Source organism: Mytilus edulis, chromosome 9 (assembly GCF_963676685.1).
Source record: "Mytilus edulis chromosome 9, xbMytEdul2.2, whole genome shotgun sequence".
Classification (NCBI taxonomy): domain Eukaryota; kingdom Metazoa; phylum Mollusca; class Bivalvia; order Mytilida; family Mytilidae; genus Mytilus; species Mytilus edulis.
Window position 1 is genome coordinate 48,339,105 of NC_092352.1, and position 26,037 is coordinate 48,365,141.

Below are 26,037 nucleotides of genomic sequence, written 5' to 3' on the forward strand. Positions count from 1 at the left end.
TTTCATATAACATAAAATATAAGGGAATTGATCAATAGAAATACCAAGCTAATAAGATTATTACAATAAGCTTGATTTAAAAATATTTTAAATGCTTTAATGAAACATAATCCATAAAATCATGTATAAAAACGCGGGATCTGTTTTAAAAAAGACAACAACTTGAACAAGGAGAAGGAACACAGCCAAATGCCACTAATGTGTCTTCAACACAAGGCGAAAATCCCGCATCCGGAGGTAGGCTTCATCTGTCCCAGTATTTTATACACAAAACAAAATCAAATCTTTTCATTGAATTTCTACATACATGCTTATTGCATATATTGCATATTCGTTTAACATAATTTCTCTTTAAGATCAAAAGACTGATTGCCAGGTATTTAAGCACTTCATAGATAACAGTACATGTATGTAAAGGTAACAGTAGTATACAATTGTTCAAAAGTCATATGTAACCGATTGGCTATTGAGTTAATCAAACTTCATGTTTAAATTTGAAGGATATCATCATGTCTATACTAAATAATTACCACAGTATGCAATGAATGGTATTGTGCCTAATGGGCAATTTAGACTGCTGCTCGATGAAGAACTATTAGGTAAAATTGTATGTGTAATACTATTGTGTGGTATATCGAACTCATTTCCGTTTTCCATATCTATTAATTCTTTTATAGCATCTTCTAGTCCATAAAAACACGTCTCTGTACCGTCTATAAAAGTAAGTGATTCAAAAATATAACAGAGACATTCATGCAAATTCAATAAATGTTCTATATCACAATGATATATTACCATGTCTTGAAGTTGATCTATTGTGTTGGCAAGGAAAAATCTAAATCTATAGCCAAACATTCCATGTTTTTAAAGGTATGGAAAGACATAACATACAACCTAATCATTTCCATAGCTACATTTTGTACGAGTATTAACTTTTTAAAATAAATTCATCATAGATACCAGGCTTATCATTTTGTACCACATTTGTGCATTTCATCGACAAACGAATTATTAGTGATGCTCGAAACAGTAAGAAGTAAGATGTTAAAGAGCATTGAGAACCGAAATCCCAAATATTTTTGCCGAAAACAGCTACGGTCTGATTTCTTGTCCGAATGTGGCTTTACTTTTTGTCCCTTTTTTTGGTTAATAGCTTATCATTTTTTATGAGCTTTAGAATTTCCTATATGTTGGCATGGGGAATCACTGAAGTAACAATGATTGTCGAATTGCGCTTCTGGTACCGTTTACGTTATTTATTTCTGAGATATACAATCATAAGTATTTCTAAAAATTTTGTTTTTATAACAGTTTTTTTTTAAATTCGCTGTTCTGCGCTTTTCACCAATGTCTTCAGAAACTAAAATGACTAACTTACGTTTTAGTATATCACATGTAAATTTCACTGTAAAACCAACAAAAGTGCTATTATCTCGTTTCCTTCTTGAATTATCGCAATTGATAACCTTATTGCTTGACACTATGCAGATGTTGGACGTAACACATGTAAGTTTCTGTGTAGCGGACTCAATTCTAGTAGTTATCTTGTTTTTGATACCGGAACTGAGTAACGTACCACATCCCTCGAAGTCGTAATACGCTGAATGATCGACGTGGATTTTGGATGATTGGACAACTTCTGAAAATGTTCATACCGATCGATTAATCTTTTAAAGTATTAAGGAGAACAGTTATAGAAGTTAATCTTGTATACTGAAGACTTTTGTCATACATAATGCATGTAATGGTGGGCTATAAATAAATGTGCACAATTTTGACACAGAGTTTGTTGGAAAACCTTAACGTAATTAAAACCTTTATTTTGTTTAAAGAATAATTGAATACAATACTGTATAAAAGAGGGACGAAAGATACCACAGGGACAGTCAAACTCATAAATCGAAAATAAACTGACAACGCCATGGCTAAAAATGAAAAAAAAGACAAACAGACAAACAATAGTACACATGACATAACATAGAAAACTTAAGAATAAGCAACACGAACCCCACAAAAAACTAGGGGTGATCTCAGGTGCTCCGGCAGGGTAAGCAGATCCTGCTCCACATGTGGCATCCGTTGCTTATGTGATAACAAATACGGTCAATAGTCTAATTCGGTAGGTCACATTCATGAAAGGGAAGGGGATTGTAGTTACAACGTAAGGAACATATCCGATATAATTTCATTTACCCGTACATCTTTTTGAATTAACCTTTATCAGAAATGCTAAATGCCGAATAATTGAAAGCCAATGATTTAAAGGAAACCGATATAGTTGAAGAACTATTTAAACTAAAAGGAAACAAACATATAGTCAAATCCCTCTAAGATCAACTTTGCCTCAGGGAGTTAAAACTTCTTCAGTTTCTATATCATTTCAAATATTAATAAAATTGACATATTGCATATTTTCGACTTTTATGTATTTTTTTTTATTAGTTGTCAGTTACTGCGAGTATTCTCAAATCTGTACATAGTGTCTTTTTGTTGTTGGGATGTTCACGTACCCGGCCACGTCCACGATGTATGCTCACATTGAATTAAAATATTAGATTAAGAATAAAATTTTCGTTTTGGGCATGCATCCGTTTCTCTAAAAAGAAATAAAAATGAAAATGAAAAGAAATTTGATGACCATGGAAATCACATTTTTCGTAAATTGTCTGTTTCAACTAAGAAGCTAAAGATCATTTTGGTCAATTTGAATATTCGACTTTTAGCGTTCTTGATTAAGATTCATCAAGAAAATCGCTGGTGCATATAATTTGTCATGTATTATTATATGTATTTTTAACAAGGAGAATAAAAATATTTGTGTTCCCATTGATAAATGTTTAAAACTTATTGATGTATTGATTGTTCTAATTTTGATATGCAGGTGCATGTATTGATCAGAAATATCAGGTTTCTAAATATATAAAAAACTGACAGTAAGTTAACAGCTTATTACGATGCAGTGGACCACCCTTCATGTTAAAAACCGTTTATTTTGGATTTATAAGATGTTATAAAATTTGGATTTTTGATTGACAGTGCATCATGTATTAAAATATTTCTGAAAATGAAATTAAAAAAGCTTTGTAAGTCGGTTTTGTTTTGTCTGTAACAAGATACCGTGTGTAATTACCTAAAAAACTGTCGGATGGTTTACAAAAAGAAGTATTTACCAAGGGTTGAAAATTTAAATTGAATTTTTCTATTTGTAATTTCCATCTATTAAATAAAGGCAACAGTAGTATACCGCTGTTCAAAACTCATAAATCCATGGACAAAAAACAAAATCGGGGTAACAAACCAAAACCGAGCGAAAACATGTCACTTCAATCATATTTTTCTAGTCATATCAAATATGAATACTACCTGTACAGTGGGGTAGCCGACCGTACGGGTTATCGTTTGTCTGAAAATCCCAGTAGTAGTAAGTTTCATTTCCACATACATATTCTTCTTTCACATCGATGTCAAAGGCAAATCCGTCGTCGCAACTTAGTACACATGTTATTGTGTCACTGTTGTTTACACATGACAGTGAAGTGTTACTTGGTTCAATTAGCTCCTTGCATACTATACCAAAGGTAGAAATATGATCATTTTATCAATTAAATGAATAATTTCAGGACATCAAGACATTTTATCATTCATGTACAATCAACAACTAAGAATGCTATTAAAATGACCCTACTAATGAAAAAAATGGAAATACACAACATGCATACAAAATGGAATACACAACATGCATACAAAAAACTCATACTCAGCCAGGAATATTAGGAAACGTCAATAAAATGTTATTTTATTTTCGGTGTTAATAATTTCATATTAATAATGTTTTTGTTTATTTTAAAAATGTATTGTGACGACGTAAACATTTGGATGCTGTATGCTATTTGGTTAAAATCTCTTTCATTCTGTCCTGGCATTTCGGCTTCCTCCGCAAATAAATTGTCACCATTAAAAAAACACAACAAAAGTGCTTAAAGTCATGTTAAACACTTAGTAATTAATCAATCAACCAACGATTGAATAAGAAATGCTTACCAATATACTTTCTATTCAGAGAATTATTTTTAGTATTGAAAACCAGAAGAAACTGCTGAATATTTTTATTATCGTAATTTTTACGTTCTAAGGTGAAAAAGATCAGACAGTACCTCGACAAGGTTCTAGGCTGCATATGTCATTTTCTGTATCTGGCCCTTCACACACATGTCCTCCATTATCTGGGAGAGGGTTCGAGCATGACCGCTGACGTTGAATTGTTCCATTTCCGCAGCTTACAGAACATTCCGTCCAGTTATCCCAGTCCGACCAACTACCGTCAACTTTTAAAATGTTTAATTTATCATAAAAGGTCGCTGATCAAAATCATGCATTCATTACATTTTCTGACATATATGATCACATGATGTTTTACAAACCCATGAATATCAATCTATACAGTCCAAGAATAAAATTTTGATAATAACCAAGGCCTAAATATATAATAAAGAAATAAAAGAAATAAAGAATAAAAATCTATTACTTAAATTTACTTTTTTTTGTTGATATTACTGATATGTATGTATATTCAAATTATTTTCCCTCCCTGAAAAATGGATGTATAGCTTACAATATAGAAAAACATAGAGTCTATGAAAAAGTACTTACCCATTGCAATTTCACATAGCTCTCCTGTATCTCCATAGTCACACGAACACGAATAACTGTTTACTCCATCTATGCAAGTTGCATTATTTTGACAGACATGTGCAATGCAGTCATCAATATCTATTTGACAGTTGTTTCCGGTGAACCCAACAAAACAAGCACAATTATATCCCAAAAGTTTGTCAGTACAGCTTCCATTCACGCAAGGACTCATTTGACAATCATCATAATCTATAAGACAATAGCTAAATAATTCAATTAAATAAATAAAATGGCCTATATAAAAAATAACATGCAAATTTTTTTTTTACATCAGTGGACCATTTTATAACTTTACCACATCAACTAATTTATATTACTGATGTAATCATACGATACTTACTTGTTTCTGAAGAAATCATAAGCAATATTGCTTGACTTGCATAAACAACTACATGTTATACGCAATGTTTTATTACTTTTTATTTCAATTATTATATGGCCATTTTCCTTTTTTAAACAAAAAAGTGCTTGTGTGTGAAAACAAAATTTAAGTGAAAACATAAGGCTAATAATTTTGTGGCCAAGACGTGCATGTCGCCGAAAAAGGACACATCATTGATACTCCATTCAAAAAAGTTCTAATATCAAATCAAGTACGACGTTGAAGAGCATTGCAAATCCAATTTGCCGATACGTTTTGCCAAATACAACAAGTGTCATCTATTACTTGGGTTAAAAATATTTTGTATTTCGAACAATATAAAGCTTCGTAAAGTTTATTAAGGAATTATAGATGGTCAACACAGGAATACATTTTGTTCATTTTTAAAAACAGGCTTTGTTCGGATTATAAATGCAACGATTTTTTCAAAAGTTCCTTTGTTGTTTTAGCGTTACTAATAAACAATAACAAATAATTATGGTACTTACCATCGCATTTGGACGGTATGTTAATGTAAGCATTAATCAAATTGCTATGAGCGAATTCATTCCAGTTGGTAAATCCGACAGGCGCACCTTCACTGCCACATTTTGAATATAAATGCGTATTATTCAAATACACATGGAGTGGAACTATATTGAACTGTGAAATGGCGCCCATAAAATGCTTTCCTGTTATAAAAAGTAACGGATTTGGTAATGATAATAATCACCACCAACTAGTCAGTTGAACAAAAGAATATATCAATGTTGTTGTTTATAAATATTCAATATCATAAAACATAAATAGCAATTTAAAAATCTTTCTGACTGTAGAAGCGGCAAATGGCTTTATTGTGGCACTATTGAGAATGATACATACTAAAGCATTATTTAGATAAAATGACAATTTATTGATTTTAATTTGTTTACATGTGACTTTATTAGTTCTCTTCGGTCGCGAAGTCTTGGTTGTCAATACTTGTGGTATAGTTAAACATGAATACTTTTTGTGAAGATTCACATCGTTATAATAGTGTAATATTTATAAAATTTTCAAAATAAATTCATTATGCTTTAAAAGAAAGCGTAAGGTGTTACATTTTTTTCTCTTGTGTTTTATAATCAAAGTGAATGCATACATAAACGGGTATAAGCTGTTAAATTTTGTCCCCCCTTTTTGACCCAAATTAATAAAAAAAATCTTAAATAAACGGTATGTTTCAGGTTTCCTTTTTATTTTATTCTAGACTAGACGCCATCTAACTAATTATCGAGGTGACCTCCGAAGACAACAGTCGGCCATATAGTCCGATATAAACATAAACACAGATAAAAAAAATAGATTGCGAACTCGTGCAATCGAATTTTGTAGGTCTGTCTTATTTCATATTAAAGGTAAAAAAAATGTTAATAATCGTTTTATCCTGTGAAAGAATGAGTATTTCTAGTTCAAACCATTCAACAAATTGGGTTACCTTTGTTTCAATCTCAATATAATATGTTTCCTTTGATAACTGAACACGCCTAGTTCATGCATAACCCATCTCTTTCTATAGTGATCTATTAAAGTTTACATGAATACAGATTTAATGAGTTCGAAATATCCGCTTGCACGTGAATAATTCATAAGCGATGTTTCTGTGTTTATTTTGACAAATCTGAAAACAAACTGTCTGCTTGAAGCAAATATTTATTTCTTATTTCAATTTCATAATAATTGAACCCAAAAATAAGAACCATACTTTATTTTGATATCTTTATCTTATGGCTCTTTTAGACAGTACATAGCATTACAGGGAGATATCTCTGTAAAAATCAGCTGGGGGTTAAATAACATTCCATTGTTATGGAAATAGTAAGCTTCTCGATTATCAAAATTAGTGTTTGTCTAACGGCTATAAATCCAACATATTTTCATATTTTTGTCAAAGGGTCAAAGAAATTTATGAAAATTAAAAGAGTCGAAATATTTTTAGTCAAGGACCTTAGTCGATAAATTTCATATTTTTTTTAAATGTTTTTATATTTGCGGTAATTTCTCTGATTTGATTTATTTCGAAATATTCAATCTTGTCATTCTTTCCATTAGTTCAACTAATAAAATTAATGGACAATATTGGACTAACCTCCTAATGTTATATTTACGTCAGCAGCATCTGCAAAAAAGACTTCGTTCTTGTATAGTGCTTGTAATTCTCCATCGGCAAATAAGGAACTTTCAGTTTTGCTGATATGTATGGCAATGTGACACCACTTCTTTGAAAAATCAAGATTTTCCAAAATTTGATACACATGCCTATTAAGTTGAAGAAACATTATCACAGTTTAACATCTATTATATTGAAATAAGCACAAAAGACGTTTATTGAACTGGTCCACATTCGTTAAACGTTTTTAACCCAAAATAATATGAGTTTTTCACCCATTGAATCGGTGTCATTGTTGTTGAATATTTCGTCCGAAGTATATATCAACACTTGCGTTGACATGAAATACTACTATATATCAATTAGAAAATTTACATGTTAAATTACTTGAAAATGTCACTACCCCTCCGGCATATATGTACTTAGTCCTTTTGGCATAATGTTTTTTTTGGTTATAATACTCTTCAACTTCGTCTTTGTTATGAATGACCAACTTCTTTTCATTTGAAAACTTCTGATTAGTCGTGAACAGATACTGTTTAGCCTGCTTTTTCAATCCGATTGTAAATTATCATTCTCAATGCCAAATGCGTAATGCAATGCTTTAATTCAAGCTTTAAGTTCGACTTGTCTTAAAGCTTTGTTTTACTAAATATTAATAAATCAACTTTTTATAAATCATTGACGTTTAACCGTACAAATTCTTGGTCATTTTATTATTCAATATTATATATTAGATGCAAACATACGTGTTAATGATAAAAGAATTTGATGTCATTTCGAAATTCTCAGATGCAGAAGAAACCAGTCGAAAAAAGGTTCCTTGACAAGCAGGATGACAGTGGATATGGAAAGTCACAACAAATGGGGTTTGAAGTGGTATACCAGTCATTTTCAGTTCAGTATAAGAGTCAGTGCTACTAGAGAAAACAAGATCATAATCTGAAAAAAAGTAATTGCATTACACATAAAAGAAACTGTTCTCTCTGATTATTAATATTGAATTTCTTTGGAATTATAACTTGACACTTATTTTATGACTACCCAAAACAACATCAAACAAATTTAAATTTTTAATTCTTACCAAAACAATTGGATACATTGTCACTCCTCCCCGTCAATGTAATCCGATTCCCAGGACATCTTTTACAGTCTGTAGAACCGTAATTATTCTCGTAATAACCAACATCACATTCTTCGCATGGTGGGATCCCATTCCAGGACCAAGTACCAGGTCTACAGCCATCTACAATTTAGCAGCTTTGGTAAATTGTATTTGATAATATCATATCGTTCTTCTACACTACTCCAATTAAAACTAAACTCAAAAGTTAATAGTCTGTATGCCAACCTATTGAGTAAGCAATAACCCGTTGCACATCTATGTTTTCTTTTTTAACCTTTCTGGTTGTAACGAAAAAAAAATTACCAAATAAAATATTCATGTAAAAAAGAACCTGAAGATAATAGTAGATTAATTAAAGACTACGTGTACACATTATCAGCGGTTATTAAACGAAGGGAAAACAAGTGTTTTTAATTTGTTTTAACCGAAGCCTGCATCTTGAACATATCGGTGTCAATATAATGGCACTTGATGCAACTGTCATACAGGTGAGAGGTTTAGCTAACTATAATACCATATTTAATCCACCATTTCTACACGAGAAAATGTTTGTACCAAGTCTGAAATATAACAGTTGTTATCCATTCGTTTAAAAAGTTTGAGCCTTTGATTTTGCCATTTGATTAGGGATTTTCCATTTTGGATTTTTCTCTGCGTTCAGTATTTTTGTGATTGAATTTTGTTTTATAAACATAGTTAGAAATGCTCATATCCAAATTTTAAAAACCAGATATCCTGCATACTTCTTGCATTCTTGAGAAAAATTATTCAAAACATTATAGCTAATAGCCTGAGTGATTTGGAAATTAACAACTAACAATGAAACGCACGCTTGTCGACCTTCAAACCAAAAAAAACTGCTAATGCCCTCATATCCTTTTTTCGCTTTATTCATTACCTTCACATTCCAATACATCAGTTGCCCCCTTTCGTGCTGTTTTTTGATAATTGGGACAAGGAATACACTGATTCTGACCAAAATGTGTTTGGTAAGAACCCCTGGAACATGTACTACATGTTTTTGAACTGTCGTCATAGAAAGTGCCAGGTTGACATTGCACTGAAAATTAAAAAAAAAAAACCAAATACAAAAAACTATTTATTAAGGGAGACAAATATATTCCAAAATTTAATACATATGTAAGCTTGTCAAAGAGCATATAATTACATGATTTTAATAAGGGAATATCTGGAAAAAAGATATCACTACAGATTTTTACAAATTCATCAAAAAACGAAGTTCTTGAAACATTGTCATTTGTCAATATTTGCAACTACCATTAGTAAGAGGACAATTACCACGAGTGGGGCCGGATCTGTATTCTTCCAGTGTCTGGAAGACATGATATCTCCCCAGTTTTTTAGTGTTGCTATGTCATAAATGTTTTGTGTAGTTTTTTGCAACCTGTATATCTTTGCGACTTCTATCGAATTTCGAAAATTTATTGTCAAAATCTTTTTAAATTATTAGCTTTCAGTGTCTCTTTTGTATCTGCAATCTCTAAATAACTTACCACAGGAAATGATGTTGTTGTACACAGCAAGAGAGTTATCAGAACAATCTATTTGTATATCACTTGATGTCAGCTGGAGAAGATAAGTATGCTGACCATTTAAAACAAGAGAAAAGTTATCTGATTTCAAATCTGCTTCTAATGAATTAGTAAGCTCTATAATAGTATACATTTCAGTTTCATATTGATGTGATGTAAGTGTACCATTTCCGAACTCGAAAGAAATATCTGTATTCATTATCATGTTATTTGTTGACCTTTTCCTAGATTTTTCTGGACATATTACCTGTATTTAAAAACAAAAACAAGATCAATCAGAAATATCTGAAAAGAAAAAGTTACCTCCTATGAGTGAACGATAAAATTAAATTCTATTATATCATCTGTACCTAAAATAACAATTCAAAAAATTAAAACTTACCTTTTATACTTCGTGTAGAATGTACTGGATTTTTCTTAAATATTTACTTAAAATCTGTTTAGGCTAACTGTTTCCCATTAAATACTACGTAATTGAAAATAAGGATTTCAGTTATATGTAATTAAAATACCTGCACATTTCCAACATTGCATTCAGTTGTATTGCAATGTTTCGTTACTAGAAAATTTAAAGATCTTTCAATTGCAGTCATAAATGTCTTCTTTATCTCTGCCTGAGTTGCTGGATCGTTGCAGTTACCCGTGAAATAAAATTCAGCTGTCATCGACGTATGATATCTACCACTGTGGTACGTTTCTATAAAATGAGGTAATAGATTCTTAATTAATGAACAGAATAATGTTAAAATGATCAAAAGCCAAATATGTAAAAAAGCATATTTCATATTGTATATAATATATATTTCAGTCAGAAAGTCAAAATTATTAATCTATGTATTAAATCTTGTTGTTTTGAATTTTGAATTTTATTTGACTTATTCCTTTATAATTGTCAAAGCATTTTACTCATTTAGATTTTTTTGTAAAGCTTTTATTACCATAACAATCTGATATCTCATTGTGGTGTAACCAAATTCCATTAGATTGGCAAATCAGGAAATTTGGCAACTGATATAATACAGAATATCCCAGGGAACAAAAAGGATGACAAAATCTTCCGCCAACCCAAACGTCACATGCTATAGCTCCATGGGCCGGTGGTACTATATCTGGACAACCATTTGATACTGAAATTTGATTTCAAATGTTATTTCATATAGCAGAAAATTATTCTAAAATTAAAACAATCATAGATCAAAATTAATAAAAAGACTTACGTCGTTGTTTGTCAGATTTTCTTTTTAAATATGATTTTGATCTTGTGTGTAATACATTTTGTAATTCAGTGTCGGATCACATTATTACCTTTTGACTCCAAGCTAACTTGTTTAACTCAATAATTTATTTCAATTTGCATATATGATTTTATTTGAATAATAAAATGCAAGCTTGCATTCGTTTTACTATAGCAAATTCTTACCGTTACAAAATGGATAAAATTCCATAACCCATTTTGCGTAGGCATCTTCTTCATTTCTTTGGCAGAAAGTGTTTCTGTTACCGACTAATTCCATGTTGTATTGACATGAAAAAGAACATTCGGAACCACGTCTTGTCCCTGTACAGTTCAAGTTCATATAAGGCAGAGGGTATAATTTGGGACATCTTAATTCTGTAATGACCAATACAAAATCAAATTCATTCATTTGCTATTCTTGGTTTACTTTGACAAAAATGAAACCTTTTATACTGAACATTCGTGAAAAGAAATCATTTGGGTTAGTGAGAAAGTCAAAGAGTGAAAAGAGCAGCTGAATCTCTAATGGTTAAAGTTTATCGAAAACACAATGGGCAAACGAAAAGATGTTTAGCACTAGTTTAAGGAGCATACACATTTTACATCTTTCTAGGAGTTCACTATAAAAAAAAGAGATATGACTGATGATTGACAATAAGACCGATATCCATCAGAGTTCAAATAAAGTGGATGTAACCAATGAAATGAAACTTTGAAGCCTTCAACTAGAAAAGAAAACAAAACATTAACGTATAATGGCTATAAAGAGCTCAGTCTTTGAAAATTTCAAAAAATGCAAACGAGAAACTAACGGCATAATTTATAAAAAACACAACATACATGAACCAAACACAACCCGTGAACTACAGACTAATGTCTTCATTCAACACAAATAAAAACTAAAACATGACAAAATGGAAAGTTATGACTTTGGAAATTTTAATATTGAAAACAATAAAGTGGTTAATGCTCTCAGTAGACTCCTTACAATGTATATTGACAACAATTGATATGAAAATTTATTATGAGTAGCTTCTTACACTTGCACAATTGCAACAAAAAATAGCTTGATACATTGTATAAACTAGAAAACATTTACTGGACATACCCCACCTCATGCCTTAACCTCCAATGTTTAAGGTATGATAAGTTTTGAAGTTTGTGGTTCTTGAAATCAATGTGTCGTATGGTCATTCAGTCTTAATGAAAAATACCACTTTATAGATATTTGCATCCGAAGTGATTTTCGTAGTATTTTGACTTAAATGTACAAAAGGATAGAAAACTGCGTTCAATCATGGGAGCACTGTCAGATCATGAAAACAGACACAAAGAATTAGAAACCATCTCTAAATATGTTGCCTAGTTGTAAATCTTTTATATATTGCATATTGGATTTTCTCAAATATAGTAAAACAAAAGACACTACTGAAAGGAAACAATTATCCAGATTTGGCTTTTTAAACAACCCTAGAAATATAATAAAAAAATGCATTTTAATCAAATACTTATATCCAAATATTCACTTACGTTTAACCACAATGTCAAACGAGCACTCCTTTCCTTCGTTGCCTGCTAAATCTTGAACTGTATATATGACAGTATACGTATTAACCCCTTGTTCGGAGGCTGGCGATGGACCTGATACTTGCGATGGTTCCAATCCCTTGTCTTTGTTGTCTGTAACTACTGGTTTGTCCCAGGAAATAAAAGCAGTGTCTTTATTAGCATCAGGATAGAATATTAAAGTAGTTGGACATTGTTCGAAGATCGGCGGTTCAACGTCTACAAAAATGAAACTTCATCATATTTTGAATACATTCCATTCTTGTAAATACAAAAACACTTCTTGCACGTATCTTTTAAAATATTGCATTGGTTTAACTATTTGTAAATGCTAATTAATATAAGTTATCTGATTTTTTTATGCGATTGGTCTAAAAACATTTAAAAATGGAGGTAACTTTAGTATTACTAATTGCTGTACATGAATATAAAATAAAACAAGTTGTTTTAGCTTTCTAAAAAGCTATGGACTGCTTCGCTCTACACTAATTTAAGGTTATATATGTGCATGTGGTTGTTACATTAGTATTGGAAATGTGGTATTTAAATATTGATTGATGTAAAATTGATGTACTGTAGAGTGTGCGACACCAATGCTTTAAAAAAAAAAATTCCTGTTGAAAATTAAAACAATTATAAATTTAGACACGACTCTTGAGTTGTGCCTTTCTTGGAGGTGTGCCTATATTGTCTGAAGCTATAAAATACAGATATTGCATTTTGTAAACATTGTATAGGAACATTGTTTAGCAAAGCAAATCGTGCAAATTGCAGAGTAACAAAGCAATTAAACACGTTTTAATTATTGGTATTTCAATATTGATTTATCTGTGAAATGTATGCATAATAAAACGAACATGAATTATTGACAATTGATCGGAACTGAAATACACATAGTTGATTTTCCGGCATTTGATGTCTTATCCTGGATGAGAAAAGTCTGTAATTCTTTATCTCAATTAAGCCAACAGCTGTTGCTGCATCTCAGCCTCATTATAATGCAACCGATCAGAATCTATTCGTGATAAGTTATTTATTCAAGATGGCGTGTATTTCGAAACTAATAGCTCCGCACCGTGATACGAAGCAAAATTTAATTAAACGACTACGAAGCTCGATTTAAAACCAGTTTTCGGTCACAATCAGTCTATGTGTTAAAAACGGGGATACGTTATACTTTTTATCATAATTTATTCTATAGACATAGATTATAGAAACTCTTTTCTGTGTTTTTGGCGTTAACTAAGTTCATTTTATGCATTGTCGAATTCACTGTACGCTTTGTGCTCAGTTAAAAGAGAAAATGTTTGATAAATATAATAAAAAAGACTGGTGTACAAGAATGTTTTCATATAGTACCGGTTGTAAATTGAGAACATGTAAACTTTTTAAACATACTTATAACACTGAGCAATATTTGCTACAGAAAATTCCACAGCGCCATCGTAGTGCTTTTTCAAAGTTTAGATGTGGAAAAATCAAGACGAAACTGCAATATTTTAGAGGATGAAAAACATGTACTTTTAAATTGTCCCTTGTATGAAGATCTAAGACATGTTCTTTTTATTGATATATTGTGCCATAATGATATGTTTTTAAACTTGTCTGATGAAGAAAAATTTATATATGTTTAAAAATACCAATATTTGTAATATTGTTGCCAAAACCTGCAATAACATTTTAACAAGGAGAAACAGTATTTTATATCATCAACTACTGTATTTGTAGTATTTTATGAAATGAATAAGTATTATTTGTATTTTAATAATCTCTCATAATTCTTTTAAGAATGTCACATACATGTATTTAATTGTTTTAACTATGTTTACTGTATAATTAATTTTATAATTGTATCTTGTTTTAATCATGTTGTATGTGGTGAGACTTTAATAAACTATTGAATCTTGAATAAATGTGTATTGTACACAGATATTTTATTAAAAAAAAAAGATGAAGATTTTATAATTATTGTGAAGCAGGATTTTTTTTTTTAAATGCCACCGCAATATTAATTGTTGATATATAACACACAATATATTCGATTAGTTTTATAAAAAAAATACTCTTTATTTGGAAGTTTGGATTCCGATAAAAGGTGATTATAGTCTCGAGAGTGAAAATGAACCAGTTATATCAAGAAAAGCGCTTCGGATGCATGATATTAAAACATGATGTTTGCTCTTTATTTCCCCAAAAATAATGGGATTGAATAACGATAGGAAATCAAAATAATTAACAATCGAATATTGACCAAATACATGTGCAATATGCGGAATTAGTTTGAAAGAGATTGCAAAATTATTGTTGTTTCTGGTTTGACGTTTAATATGTAAGTCCATTGCACGGGATTTGATTATCGATGATTTAGAAGATACCCAACACTTGTTATTGTTAGGAGTATAGATTTGTCATTTAAAATTTTGAAACAAACAACATATTCAATCTCATACAACTGAAAGCTGTAAATCCTTATTAAAAGATTATGAATTTTGATTTGCCTTATTTTTTGAAGACCTGTGTCAGTAACAAATTGTCGGGGAGAAAAGGAATGTTGATGGCACAAACCATGCCTTAGTCTGTAAATTACGAAGACAGAACATACTTTCCCTGTTAAGTTAAATCAGGTGTAGTTTCAGCTAAACAATGACTTAGACCTTATTAATCTCAAAACATATTTCAAGGTCGTTCTGTTTTTGAAAGGTCAAACATATTCTAGAGAAAAAGCACACATTTACACCATTGGGGGACTAATCGAAGGCAAGGTAGATATCAATGAGCCAGAGAACATAGTAAGCAATTCAAAGACAATGCAAATAGTCTAGATGCAGATAGCAGAGTCGTTCAGAAGACAACACAGTTTAGATTGTCATGGCTTAAACTGCAAATGGTAGAGGGAGCAGCGCCTTGACAGCAATAAAGGACTTTAGAAATTTTACATGTATTTAAATAGAAGAATTAAGAGTTACGTTTGGAGCGTGAGCCATGTTTTCCCGATCATAGTTAATTGTTCTCTGAGTATGTCTATACATATTTGATTAACTCAGATGGAAAGGTGTGTTTGTAAACTTGAATCACTTGAATCTACAAGACATTTGATTTTGAAGGCAAGGTATTATAAGAGCCTGTGATAATATATCTAGCAGATGTTGATTCGAGTTTTTGCTAATTCTAGATTATGGTACGGATACAAATGTGTAGCTCATTGTGATGTGTATACTCAAAGACTGGATGCAGCATGAAGTAATATAAATTTCCAGGTGGAGAGAATTGAAGGCTGTTGAACCGTTTATACATAGATTTAAGCATTTCCTTTCAATACGTTCGGTTAGTCTTTTATTGACCCTTTAAGAAACTGCTGTTATTATTTAGAAAGGTAGTAAAGTACGAGTGTATCAAACGTAAGCTTTAACATCTTTTATAATTTGTGTTTCTTGTAATAATTAGTTAAATCCGCAATTGATTCCAAGAGAACATATTTCTCAATAAAAACAGCACAAAGCTTAACAAACTTGATTCCTTATTTTGGGATAAATATCTAAATCTATTGAAGTTTTAAATTGTTATTTAAACAGAAATACTTACTAGTATTGAAAATTCCCACTGAATGTCTGGCAAGAGGACATTTAAATCATTTGGTTATATGTTTGATAGGATAAACATCTGTTGCTTTCTAACAAAACTTTATGTCGATATAATTTTAGTTGCAGGCAATTTGATTAGAACTTCTTTGTATTGCATGTCTGTTTTTATGTATCAAAACAACCTGACGTGTTTCTGTTATCACTTTAAAAAGATATTTAAAGAATTGTTACCGCTTGGTGTGTTTACATACTCTGGATTTATATACCAAGAACGTACAAACTCAGAACTAATTCGAAGGTCACTAGACATAAGCACACAGAATTCACTGGACCTTAGACAATTAGTGGTCACTTGATCATTTTAACTTTGTCACATCACTGATGTTTAAACAGATATATTTAAGACATGTAATATTGGTCACTGGACCATAACGAAAATATATCAGTGTGTAATAATTTGAAGAGTTAGTAATAGAAAATATTTCTTCTAGGTGTTAGTCAAAAACAATAAAGTGGCACATCCAGAGCTACGTATGCCTCACATATTTCAACATATAAATAACACATAGGTGAAAGGGTGATAGAGCATATTGGTACCCCGAAAAACCATTGTCGACCGCAGCGAAGTGGTGAATGATATTTTAAAAATGATATTCCGGATGTTATATAAACCGATTCAAAAGATTTTTATCTTCAAGTTTTTTTCGTATTCAAAACATGCTTACTCGTATTTATTTGTGATTTTGCTTACAAATGGCCAACCGGTTTGAGCTGGTAAAAAATAGACAACTGGGACAAGAATTTTGCAAGTTTTGAATCAGGAAAAAACAAAGATTATATACCTAAAAGTATAGCAAAAGTACAATGATCATTTGTCAAAATTAACCTTTCAAAATCAGAAATTAAGGCAACTATAGGCTATAACAATCTAAAATGTTATGACAATTGTTTACCATTTGAGGTTTGAAAGACTGGTAACTAAAGTGAATGAGAATTATGAGGGAAATAACAAAGTTTATGTTTTTCTAGAGGAAAAGATAAAATTAAAAAAAATACCGAATCCGAGAAAGTTTCAAAACGGAAATTCCCTAGTCAAATGGCAAAATCAAAAGCTCAATCACTGTCATAGTCCTGGCTTGATACAGAATTGTATAGTATTTTGGGGGAATGCATAAAGACACATTTTAAAGCTGCCCATAATTATTAAAGACCGTAGAAATAAACAACCAACAATGGTTTTGCAAACATTTTCCTTGATTCCATAGTGCAATTATTACATTTTTGGAATAGGAGAAAGAGATTGCAGAAGAGGACAGGTTTATTTAATCGATTTTAAATTAAAGTGGGATTAAAACTATATTTTCTTATGCTGTACCAAGATCACCTAAAATATTAATAGTAATAGCGTTCTAATGCAAAAACAATGCTTCAAATGTGGTTTCTTTTCTAAAATATTTCACAATATTTGGTGTGCCACATAACTAGCAAAGTGACAAAGGTTCTTTATTTACAGCTAAGGTTATATCTAAATTATTGCTAATGTACAGAACTAGTTATTGTTCACGGGAAGCAAAGATATCTTCAATCACAGAGTAGTATTGTGTGGTCAAATTCAGGACATGCAAACTGCAAGAATTTGGAAAAATGAATTTACTATGGTCAATTGGAAATAACTTTTTCCTTATGAAAAAGAATTCTGCTCTACACAAAGGTATTGGACGACTATCAGGTACAAATGATAGCAAAACTATCTGTTAACACGTATGTGCCTTACCTTTGCACCAATTGGTAACAAGTAAATTTAAATACCATTTTATATCGATATAAAAATAGGGACACATAGTATGATTGTCAATTAGACCACTTTTAAAAAAAACACTATAAAACAAGTTTACATATATTCTTAAAGATTTGAATAAATTTCTTTATTTTTACTCTCATTTTTTTCAAGGGATTGACATCATCCCTAGACATGATTGTCAGGACGTTAGTTTAAATCATAGGAAATGTTTAACATTTTAATTTATTCAGGAAATATGTTTACTGCCTATGCGTTACCTTATTCTTTAGGATGTAAGCTTAATGCCTAATTTCACTTATTGCCGATAACATATACCAAACAAAATAAGAGATATAAGATCATTCCGTATTGTGATATTTCAAATTATACATTTCTTTTTATGATTTACCTTATATAGTGTTGGTGCATACACTGAATATCTTGACTCAACTTACTATAAATATGAATTTATCCTATCTATAGGTTGCACTTTGTAAATACAGCTGTTCCTCAAAACACGCCTCTTTTGGGGAGATCTTGAATATTCATAGAAAGTTAATTTTGTTTACACACTGGTTCCCAGTTATGCTCTCTGTGTTCCATCTCACAGAGACATAACTTGGGAATGTTACCAGTAAATAAATATGTGCATATTGTTTACATTGAAATCTGTGGAAACCTTTCATTCGAGGTAGGGGTAGTTAAGAAAATAAGTGTTAGTTTAAACTCTGAGAAGTTCAGGACATAATAAACGTTGAACTTTTGTCGCACAGCCCTATATTTTGACCTTTGAAAAAAATTGTGGTGCATATTAACTTTCAATTCTAGGATAAGATTTTGTTCAAAACTTCATAGTAAAAGTGTAAAAGTTTTAGCCGTAAAAGGAGTTCCTATGGGAAATTGCATTGTCAATATTTATAGAAATGCAACATTAAATTACAGTGACTGTGCAGTTAATTTAAATCGTCGTTAGTGTGTACGTCGTTTTTATTTGGTTTATTTTGTTAATGCTGTTTAACTTCGATATGCTATACATCATTTTTCCTTTGTTATGGGCTTTTAACTAAATATTCATTGTTATGGAAAAGGGGAAAGTTCAGACAAGATACTAAAATAAAAGTCGCTCAAAAAAGAATTGTCGTAAAAGTGTTACTTCTACGATGACTAGATACAAATATAGCGTTTGTCTATTTAAAATTCTTTTACTACAGGTCAAAATGTGTTGATGAAGTATACATCACGTGAAAAACGCTAACCTACATTCTAGCTCCTAATAATAAAAGGTATGAATTTAGGATTAGACCCTTGTACATATCGTTATTTGTTAGATAGTTATCAAAGGTACCATGATTATAATTTAGTACGCCAGACGCGCGTTTCGTCTGCATTAGACTCATCAGTGACGCTCATATTAAAAATTTATAAAGCCAAACAAGTACAAAGTTGAAGAGCATTGAGGATCCAAAATTAGAAATTAGAAACAGGAATAAGGTTTGTTTTTTTATCAGTTTTATTAGTGATTACAAATGAAAGTAGATTAATCCTTTGCAATCAACATATTATCGGACATCTAGCTCATATTAGTTTAAAGTTCAGTTATTTACCAACACACTGTGGATCAGTCCAGTATTCAGTCCATCTTCCTGAAGCCAAGCAAACTTTAGTTCTCCTTTGATCTTTAGGAATATCAAATCCTTCATCACATTGAAATGTACATATAGATCGGAAGTTATTAGCTGCTGTGCACGAAACCTTTAACAGACCACGTGGCACAATTTTTGAACACTGTTTTTCTGTAAACGTAAAGTTATATTGAAACAAAGAAATACTAATTTACTAAACCTTAAAAGCTTTCTTCAGAGAAGTCATTATAATACATCAAAATAAAATGTGATGCATTGCGTTACAATATATTAAAATATATTTCTTAACACAATAGATTTATCAAACAAGAATGTACATTACCAAAATCAGCAGAGAAAAGGTAAAGCAAATTAAATGTTAACTTTACAAAAAGAATTGATCAGTAAAATTGGTTCAGTAAATGTTAATACCACCATTGGTCATATTGATTTATACACATGCTAATAAACTATAATACCCAGTAGGGGTTCACCAGCCAAATAGCATTATAGTTATTACTTTGAACTGTCATTAAACTACGGTAAACTGTTCTTTTGAAATTCAATGTCAAACAATTTAGAATCATTTCATATATTATATAATGTATATCTGAAATAACAGATCGCTGTCCTGGTTTGATTTAACTGTTGTGCTTTTTTGTTGCATCATCTGTTAAACATTAGTATTATTTTTGTCAGATTTTGCCTTGCATACATGTACATTATGTCTTTAACATTGGTGAAGATACATTAATTATCAGAATGAAACTCTGATGCAGTGAAATTGCGACCGTTAATTTTATTTTATAACACTAAAGAACATCAAATAGAATGACTGTTATATTCTGAGCATCAAGTGGCATTGAATCATGCATAATTTGAACAAAATAAAGAACATGTTACCAACCTCAGTATATAATTTGCGTTCCAGCGTTGTACAAATAATGCCTAGATGAATTCAAAAAGTGTCTCTAATGAACACGTTTTCCTGCTATACACTTACTTTCACAATATGGCTCATTTGGACTTGACCATTGACCTGTTTCTAAACATTTTATCCTTGATGGTGCTCCTTTCAATGTATGTCCTTGGTAACAACCATACCAACAGAATGTTCCCAATAGTAAATGTGTACCACTGCTAGGATAACAGTTTCTATATCCATTAGGTATTGTGATCGAACGCAGTTGACATCGTATGACTGGAAAACACAATCATTCTGAATATTTTGAACATGTTGTATGTAGTTCAAAACAGGAAAATGCAAACGATGTTTACACTCTATGATTTAAATTGTTGTCTTAAAAAATGACAAACATACATATTCGAAGTTAAGACACAATGTTAAAAGACACAATGTTAAATAAAAGCTCGAACATTTTGTACCAAATTTGGTATGTCTGACTTACTCAAATATGCATAAGAGTAGATAAACCATTTGGGTTTCTGATAGTTTATTTTAAATAGTGAAATATTAAATTTATGACATTTTCATTGATATTTCTAATCATCACAAACCTTCTAGGCAGATCATACCGACGAAAGCCTTTTGTGGACCTACAGTTGATTGCAGCCATACTATGCTGTCTCTAGTTAATAATTATCACATATACAATAATATAAAGTTTCTATTGAAAATAATAATATATTTCAACGGAAGCGTCTACTTTATAACTTATTAGCGGCGCCTGAATCAACTCTTTTGGAAAGCATTGACACCCCAAGATTAAAACAAATACACCCATATCATATCTGTCCAGACCAAAACATTCTACACTCGTACAGGTGCACTCGACTCCAATCTCAATTGACTGGGATTTTCAGTTCTCATATCGAAGGTCGGTGGTTTTCTCCGAGCACTCCGGCTTCCTTCGCCAATAAAAACTGGCCGCCATGAAATAGCATAAATGCGGTGTTAAAAAATAGTGTTAAAACACCAACAATCAAATCGAATCAAAACACTCTAAATGGGTTTATGAAAATCATGGTATGAATAACATCTTGTGTTAGAAGGAACGTAAAGAAAACTGATTGTGGACATGAATGTAGCTTTCAGAGAACATTATGGTAAAATATCAAATATATCTGTCAGCGAAACCAGATACTTTTGATGATACAAACTTCAAAATTTCGGAACCATACCGTTAACAGAGATATCTGACAAATTGAAGCGAATGGGAATAAATAATAATATGTTTGAGAGCAGTATGAGCTCTTTTAGTATGCCAACCCTATGGTAATTGGGGTGATTTATTGTTATTGTTCCGAAATGCTCTTCCATCTTTTTTTACCAGTAGGAGCTCTTTTATTATGTCACCCCTTTGGTAATAGGGGTAATACATTGTTATTATTCCGAATTATTCTTCCACATTTTTTGCCCAGCTTAGTTCTCAGAGATGACTTGACATTCATTGATAAAACTGCACCGTAATGACAATCCCCATGTGCAGATGTGCAGTTAGGGTCTGTAATTTTCAAGATGGACGCCGTTACCATGAAAACGGCAAAAATATGAAAAACCGAAAAATGGTGCAAATTAAATAAAACTTTCAGACATTATAACTCATCATTCGAAAGCGTTAAATCAATCTTCAAAACTTTCAAAATGGCTACCGTTGCCATGGAAACAGTCTAAACGTGAAAAAACTAAAATAATTCCTCAATTTATTCATAGTTTATCAACCGTTATACATACGACCCCCAAACCTCCTCCTTCGTAACAATAATATGAACTGTAAAATTCATTGCCGTTGGAATTTTTGGGATTACTTCTGTTATCATGGAATTAAAGGCTAAAAGCGCAATATTGACCCATATGGGAAAAAACATCAAAGTACCATTTTTTTCTTAATTTTAAGCTCTTTCCCGATTAAATGCTATTGAAATGTCATCTGTACTTGAAATTTTCAAAATGGCCGCCGTTGTCATGAAACACATAAAACACTCGCAAATTTGAAAATTCTTAAATCATCAGTATGTGCATACGATCAAAAACAAATCTGCATTGAAATCATCTTATAGAATATGCTAGAAGAATACTTATATATAATGTAACGTGCTTCTATTCTATACAAAAATCGTGCTTTGAAGAGAAAATCACCACTGAGAGAAAGAGAAACACGAAGAGTACACATAAGTGACATTTCTGCACTTTTATTTTACAATATATTAATATTAATATTAATAATAAATTGTACAATATAAGATACATGTATCGTTTGATACGCGAGCTATTGAAGAACAAAATGAACAGTTAGTATGCCGCTCCGTCAATATATACACATGCTGGTTTTTTCGAGGTCCCCTCTAAAAAGACTATTGATGTAATTAGTCCACGATAATAATTATACTTGAATATCACGTGACACCACCTTTCTCCTAGCGCGTGTGTTTTATTTAAGATTCAAAAGAGTTCCCTAACTATATATAGACATCAATCTTATTCTACGTGAAGAGAAAAAAGGGGGTGTCAAAGGCATGTATATTAGACGTGCCATGAGTCTTCGGTACACTCAAACTGGTTGCTGCTACTGTGACAATGTCCAGTACGGGGTGACATCCTCCGCTATTGCTTGCAATGGCAAATCTAGTTACTTTTGTTTTAAAACTACTTGACAAAATATATTCAAAGAAATCAGGACTTGTATGAAAATGCGGATATGATACAAATTTAAACCTTTTGATTATGGGTTATGTTTACCTGATGCAGAGCTCTGATTCCGACCCTGCTTTGGCTATAATTTTCTTTTTTATTGAAAAGCTATCCATTTCCTCATATGCAATATATTTTCAATTTCCTTTGATAACTTTAATTTTATAAAGACGTTAATTGTCAAAATATGGCTATGGTGCAGAAAAAAGGGTTCTTCAATGTTGTTAAAGATGTATTTAGGTGAGATTTGGGAATAAGTGTCAAATATGTTCGGACTCCTTGATGTTTTGCCATACGATACAAAGTAAAACATTTTGCCCGATAACACATATCTTTTAAATAAGACTTGATAGCTCTTTTAAGGTCATTTGCTAAATTTTAAGCAGATTCTTGATTTTCTTTCTTTGATTTGAGACCTAAATAATACCAATGCAAATAGGAGGTTAAAGTCCGAGTCAGCCTTTTCCAGCCATATTTTATAAATCAAATATCTCCAAAAGTAGCTCCATGACCTATCTATGTGTTAAGTTTACTTTGATCCTTAACTAATACTCTTCTAGTTTAAAGAACATTTTTGAATTCTTGATTTATTTAATCTTACATTAGATAACCTAAGTACATCCTTAATACATGTGTAATTTTTTCTTAGCATTTTATTTTTGTATACAATTAGGCATCCGTTACATAATTGACAATGTGTTTACCTTTTACATAAATGTTGAAGTTGCACGTTGCCATATTTCCCGCTTTATCTCGAGCATAATAGCCAACTTTAGTTGGAATACCACCATGATGAAAAAACTGACCACTGGGATTGTATGGCTCACTTCGGAAAACGCTGAATAATATTGTAATAATTATTCAGCTATTTTTAAGTTTGCATGTATGTAATTTCAATTTTATTACATTACATATTCAAAATACAGGTGCAAAACACTTAAATATTTCCAATAAAACTTATATTAATTTACAAAAGTCGCATGAAACCTTACAATAATGAATACAAAACATGATTTATGGTATCTGGTTATAATTATTATCAACTACGACATTTTAAAACTAATAATCGCCGTATAAACGTACCGGAAGGCGTCACCTATGACCGACTTATGATCTGAGTTGATAGCATTTGATTTTGTCAGTTCTTAATTTGCCTTTGAAATTTTTTTCTACTTTTTCACTTTCACTATACACGCTCAGGATTTTGATTCTTGGAAACCAAGAGGAGTATTCTACAAAACAGCTCGTATTAGATGTTTATTGATATTTGCAATGAAAATTAGAATTGACATTTTACCAAAAAGTAACAATTCAACAATTTATTCAAATTTCTTGCTTAATGTGATACCTAATTGATCCGTCTTTGTTGTCCCATGCTGTAGGGGGTGTAAATGTAACATATGCATAGTACTGCATTGGAAGTGCTATAACTGTCCTGTCATATGGACAATTGTATATCAACGGTTTAGTTGAATCTCCTGAAAATTAATTTAAATAGCAAAATTGATGTATTAATACGTTTTTTCCTTGAAAATAGTTAACTGAAAGTACTCAAATAATCTATACTTTATGTCTTTATATTAGTGGTATCGTTTCGTGCCTCATACGCCAATCATAACTGATAGTTTATATTTTGTTCTATGTTGTGACTTTACTCCAGTGTTCCATGTTAAAGAATGATCGGTCAAGCGCTCACAAACAAGTTTTACCCGCAACATTCTATTCATGATTTTTCCAGTTTTTGGAAACTGTATTGTATTGCAGTGATTTTCAATGTAATAGTTTGTCATGTTTTATTGTTTTGTCATAAATAAGGCTTTTTCATAATTTTTTGCCACAAGTGGTCCTTTAAAGCTCTCTATTCTGTACAATTTTGGGTGAAAAGCTGAACCATGATCTGTAAATGCTTTCATCCACATCATTTTTCTCTGTTGCAGTCCTATCTGTTATTTCATACAGACAAAGAATAGTAATTAAAGCTTTGATCCTATAAAATGTAAAATCACAAAAATACCGAACTCCAAGGCAAATTCAAAAAGGAAAGTTCCTTATCAAATGGCAAAATAAAAAGCTCAAACACATCAAACAAATGGATAACAACTGTCATACTCTTGAGTTTGTTACAGGCATTTTCTTAGGTAGAAAATGTTGGGTTAAACCTGGTTTTATAGCTAGGTAAACGGCTAGACTAACTCCTACTGCCAGTCATATTCTATTGACAACGAATGTGAATAAATTGAACAGATGTGCACAAAACAAACAAGTGTGAACAAAACAACCAGGTGTGAACAAAAGAACAGACGTTATAGATATAAATGTCAAACATAGGATCACAGCAGTCAACATCGTGTTTTTATCCCTATTGCCATAAAACAAACAAATATTCAATGGTTGTCGTCTGTTTACGTGGTTCCTAAGTGTTTCTCGTTTCTCGTTGTTTTATATAGATTAGACCGTTGTTTTTTCCGTTTGAGTGGTTTAACCCTAGTAATTTTTGGGGCCCTTCATAGCTTGCTGTTCGATGTGATCATAGGCTCCGTGTTGAAGCCAGTACCTTGACCTATAAAGGTTTACTTTTATAATTGTGACTTTGATGGAGAGTTGTCTGATTGGCACATATACCACATCTTCCTATATCTGCATAAACACCAGGTTTTATCCACCATTTCTACATTTGAAAATGCCTGTACCAAGTTAGGAATATAACAGTTCTAGTCC

General features: G+C 31.3%; 1 protein-coding gene across 1 annotated transcript in view; it reads right to left on the minus strand.

Annotated features, from left to right (window-relative positions):
• Positions 1 to 25,528, minus strand: part of LOC139490002 (sushi, von Willebrand factor type A, EGF and pentraxin domain-containing protein 1-like) — a 38,836-nt gene extending 13,308 nt beyond the window's left edge. Inside the window, exons 1-19 of the mRNA XM_071276855.1 lie at positions 25,513 to 25,528; positions 24,668 to 24,797; positions 24,024 to 24,157; positions 20,671 to 20,868; positions 19,650 to 19,838; positions 12,649 to 12,903; positions 11,302 to 11,493; positions 10,820 to 11,008; positions 10,394 to 10,578; positions 9,843 to 10,128; positions 9,227 to 9,388; positions 8,287 to 8,448; positions 7,952 to 8,144; positions 7,182 to 7,351; positions 5,563 to 5,745; positions 4,651 to 4,881; positions 4,155 to 4,325; positions 3,364 to 3,567; positions 531 to 713 (exon numbers count right to left, since the gene is read on the minus strand). Of these exons, the coding sequence (XP_071132956.1) occupies positions 531 to 713; positions 3,364 to 3,567; positions 4,155 to 4,325; positions 4,651 to 4,881; positions 5,563 to 5,745; positions 7,182 to 7,351; positions 7,952 to 8,144; positions 8,287 to 8,448; positions 9,227 to 9,388; positions 9,843 to 10,128; positions 10,394 to 10,578; positions 10,820 to 11,008; positions 11,302 to 11,493; positions 12,649 to 12,903; positions 19,650 to 19,838; positions 20,671 to 20,868; positions 24,024 to 24,157; positions 24,668 to 24,797; positions 25,513 to 25,528 (3,433 nt within the window). The remainder of the gene's footprint in view (positions 1 to 530; positions 714 to 3,363; positions 3,568 to 4,154; positions 4,326 to 4,650; positions 4,882 to 5,562; positions 5,746 to 7,181; positions 7,352 to 7,951; positions 8,145 to 8,286; positions 8,449 to 9,226; positions 9,389 to 9,842; positions 10,129 to 10,393; positions 10,579 to 10,819; positions 11,009 to 11,301; positions 11,494 to 12,648; positions 12,904 to 19,649; positions 19,839 to 20,670; positions 20,869 to 24,023; positions 24,158 to 24,667; positions 24,798 to 25,512) is intronic.
• Positions 25,529 to 26,037: the final 509 nt, after the last annotated feature.